At 33.3% G+C, this 3,951-nt stretch overlaps 1 protein-coding gene across 1 annotated transcript in view; it reads right to left on the bottom strand.

Moving 5' to 3' along the window:
* The window catches only part of LOC106464661 (lachesin-like), a 171,104-nt gene extending 170,169 nt beyond the window's left edge, over window positions 1–935 (bottom strand). The window contains exon 1 of the mRNA XM_022392984.1: window positions 698–935. Coding sequence (XP_022248692.1) covers window positions 698–758 — 61 coding nt within the window. The 5' untranslated portion in view covers window positions 759–935. The remainder of the gene's footprint in view (window positions 1–697) is intronic.
* Between the last annotated feature and the right edge of the window lie 3,016 nt (window positions 936–3,951).

A 3,951-nucleotide genomic window follows, 5' to 3' on the forward strand; every position in this document is an offset into this window, starting at 1 on the left:
AGAAATTCTTTGAAGATGCTCTCGACATCATTTGAGGTCACTAATACTTTATCAGTAATATATGCAAAAGTTTAAGTTTAGAAATTATTTTGTTAGTCTTAACTATTTAAAATTTTCAGATTAAAAATCAATAAAAATCTCATTGTTTTAATATTAAATAAACGAAAGCGCGTTCGTATAATAATCGTCTTATTCTCTCCTGTACCATTACGTAACAATAATTATAAAACGTAAGTCCAAAATGTAAACAAAATATTGCTGTTCTCTGAATTATAAATTCTGTAACATTAATTGTAAATAAATGCTTAATAACATTTAGAAGGAAATTAATAATATTTTGTAATTTATAATAATATATTATATGACGGATATCATATTTTATTCATCTTTTTTTTAGTAGTCCTGGCATGGCCAGGTGGTTAGGACGCTCGACTCGCAATCTGAGGGTCGCGGGTCCGAATCCCCGTCCCACGAAACATCCTCGCCATTTCAGATGTGAGGACGTTATAATGTTACGGTCAATCCCACTATTCGTTGGTAAAAGAATAGCCCAAAATTTGGCGGTGGGTAGTGATGACTAGTTGCCTTCCCTCTAGTCTTACACTGCTAAATTAGGGACGGCTAGCGCAGATAGCTCTCGTGAAGCTTTGCGCGAAAGTTAAAACAAACTCTTCTATTAGAGTTACGTTAAACTTACCTTGAAAATTTGCCACCATGCCCATCAGAAGAAAGGCGAGGGCAAGATTCTTGTTACTCATGACGATGTATTCTACTGAGAAATTTTGGCGTGACCTAAGGACTGTTGATCGGTTTTCACTGCTGATCAATATCAAAAGAATTACGAGTGATGCGGGTACCGTTGAGCGCGGGCAACGATGATCTGGTTTGCTGCCGACGTCACTCGGACTCAAGTTTTGTACTAGCAACCACTATCACTTAATGTTAAAACCGATACTGAGCAACATAACACGCTCATGCGCAACGATTTCAAGTTTGGTTGCACTGAACAACATAATATGCTCATGCGCAAAAAATTCAACTTTGGTTGGTGCAAATAAGAAAAGAAATTATATAAATCTCACGAAGTGTTAAAGGCTAAACGAAATACTTTGTTAAAAATTCATTTTTTTAGTGGTTAAATTTGTCAGAAGAAGGCATGGAATGGTGTCAGTTAACAAAAGAGAAACTACCAAGCTGTGAAGTAATTTAATTCTACCGTATTTTAGCACGTGAGTTTAAAAGTGACTGTGTTTCTAAATAATTCACCAACGATAACAGTAAATACACTTTATATATATATATAAAAATAAGTTGACTGAGAATATTTTATACTAATTTTAGGCTTATTAGTTTTCCATTACTTCGCCGTCTTTTGGCGTTTAAACTGTAACTTTCAAATACACTTTGTGCTTTATAATTCTAGCACAGTTATGATATAACAACACTAGTACATAGAACATTAGTAACTAAGAGTTTTCTATTAAAATCTAGTTCCATTAAGCCTAATGGGTTTCAGCTCACTAGCTATTGCTCAGTTCTAAACAAAGTTTTGTCTAGCTGTAAGTTGAAGAATCAATTTCTGTATATGTATTTTTAGCTCAACAAAAGCACCTTCTTATTTTATATAACGTTTTACAGATATTTGATTATTTGAATAATCGTAAAAGCTAAAATTAGAAAGATGAGTATAAAAATAAACTTAGAAAACTTGATAGACATGTGCATAATAATTTGTAGTATATTAGGAACTTCATACACAAATGAACCAAAATTAAAATATATAGAAATAAAGAAATTAAGCATATTTCTGTCGAGATGGAGTTGACAACGTTACAAAGAAGATGGATAAACACGCAAATGAGAAAAGTTATACAATTTTACAAATACATGGATAATAAGCAAATAACTGTAGAAAGTTAGATACGTTCATAAACAGCTGGAGTTACACTCAACTGTAGATAATAAAATATATATTTTTCAGATAAGCGAATTATCATATAAGTGTCAAAAGATAATTTTGTTACTATAATAATAAGCATAATGCGGTATAGAGCAATTTAGATAACTTATTGATTGAGGGATAAGCATGTAAGTGTATAAAACTAGATAAATTTATAGATAGATAACAATATACATTTAACCCTAGAATTACCGATAGGGACGCCATTAGATTTGTAAGTACATTTTCTATTGGATTTTAGGTATAAAAGTAATGATCTTTCCTCAATTGTTCGGTGAGTTCTATACACTGAGTGTTGTGACAGACAAAATTACCCAACATGATGCAGTACGATAATGAATAGTATGTGAAGAAGTCGGTAACATGAGGTCTAAAGAGAAAGTTAGATAACTATGTAAACAGATGGAAAAGCATATAGCTGCAGAGAGAAAGATAATTTTATAGATTGATTCATATAGTTGTAGATAGAACGTGTGATTATCTTATACATCACCGGAATTAATTGTGGAAACGCACAGGTGAAACACATACAAAAGTCTCAAACAACCAAACGGTAAATTTATCATTAGTACAATAAACTATTACAGAAAATACAGAAAATAAACGAATCAATTGTACAATCTACTAGTAATGTTAATATGCTTTAAATAGAGCAGTACACCGTATTTTAATGTCACCATAATTTTATCATTGCATGATTGTGAAATATTGTTCTAAGTTTCTTGTTTTACTTCCGACAATTTAACATAGTTTCCATATAACCTCAAATATCCTTCATTATATTCGTATCATTACATTGTACAGGTCAAACCATGATTTTATGGGTTTTATCATCCCCATTTTTCTACTGTGTCCAACTACACCATTGTTTTGATGCATGCTTGGGATTAATGTCTTGGTGGAAGATGAATCGTTGCCAAACAGTTTTTATTTCTGTTGGAATGACATGATGGATAAAAATGTGCTTGTACCTATCAGCAGTCAGAGTGCTATCAATTTTGTGCATAGCTCCAACATCATTGTCTGAAATGCAACTCGAAATGGTTTCTCGGCATGCTTCATTTTAGATGCTGTACATTGACCACGATACGGTTCTCCTCTCTCATCAAATACACTAAAATATTGACACACAGTTTGAATTTGGATTCACATCTAAAGAGCACCTTCGTATAGTATTGCTCATCCCACTATTTAAAATGTGATGTTCATTTCCGCCTTTTACTTTTGTGTATTTTCTAAGTAGTGGATTTGGAGCAGTTACATATCCATTAGGGTCACAATATGCTAATGTGTACTTTATTATGATAGAGGTAATATTCATACCTGTTTTTACAGCTAGGTCATTGGTAGGATTTCTACAGGACTGTTGTGCATCAAGTATAAAACATGCCCTAAGTTACTTAACATCTGTTTTCACTCAGTCTGTCGAATAGAGCATCCTTCACTAGCCTAAAATCTATTTATTTATTACGTTTGTCATATATTGTTTTTGTTCTGGGAGCTATGAGTGTTTTCACGAGACTACTTCAGAGAAGAAGGTGTGTGCTTATAAATTTATAGCCATTATGCTCGTGCGGCATTTCTGACTGATATCAGCCAATCACAGTGTAAACTATCAGCACGTGATGTCACTCTGGTGCAATTAGTTTATTAAAATTGATGGGGAACAAGCTCGTAATAAAGTGCATTTCACACGCACTTTATACATTCTTTTAGTACTTTTAATACCTTGATGGACTGATATGCATACTTAAGTCTGTTGGAAAGTTAGATAACTCTATAGATATGTGAATAAGCATATAACTATAAAAAGTTAGTCAACTATATCTTAACCGATCAGTGTATGTGTGTGTGTGTGTGTGTGATATCTAATAATTGGCAAATCGCTGGTCCGATTGTCACCAAACCTGGCAGTTTCCCTTATGGTCCTGAAGAAGTGACCAAGAGGGTCAGGATTTGGATATGAACCACCTATGCACCCCACAAGGGGC

The sequence above is a fragment of the Limulus polyphemus genome, unplaced genomic scaffold (genome assembly GCF_000517525.1).
Source record: "Limulus polyphemus unplaced genomic scaffold, Limulus_polyphemus-2.1.2 Scaffold62, whole genome shotgun sequence".
NCBI lineage: Eukaryota > Metazoa > Arthropoda > Merostomata > Xiphosura > Limulidae > Limulus > Limulus polyphemus.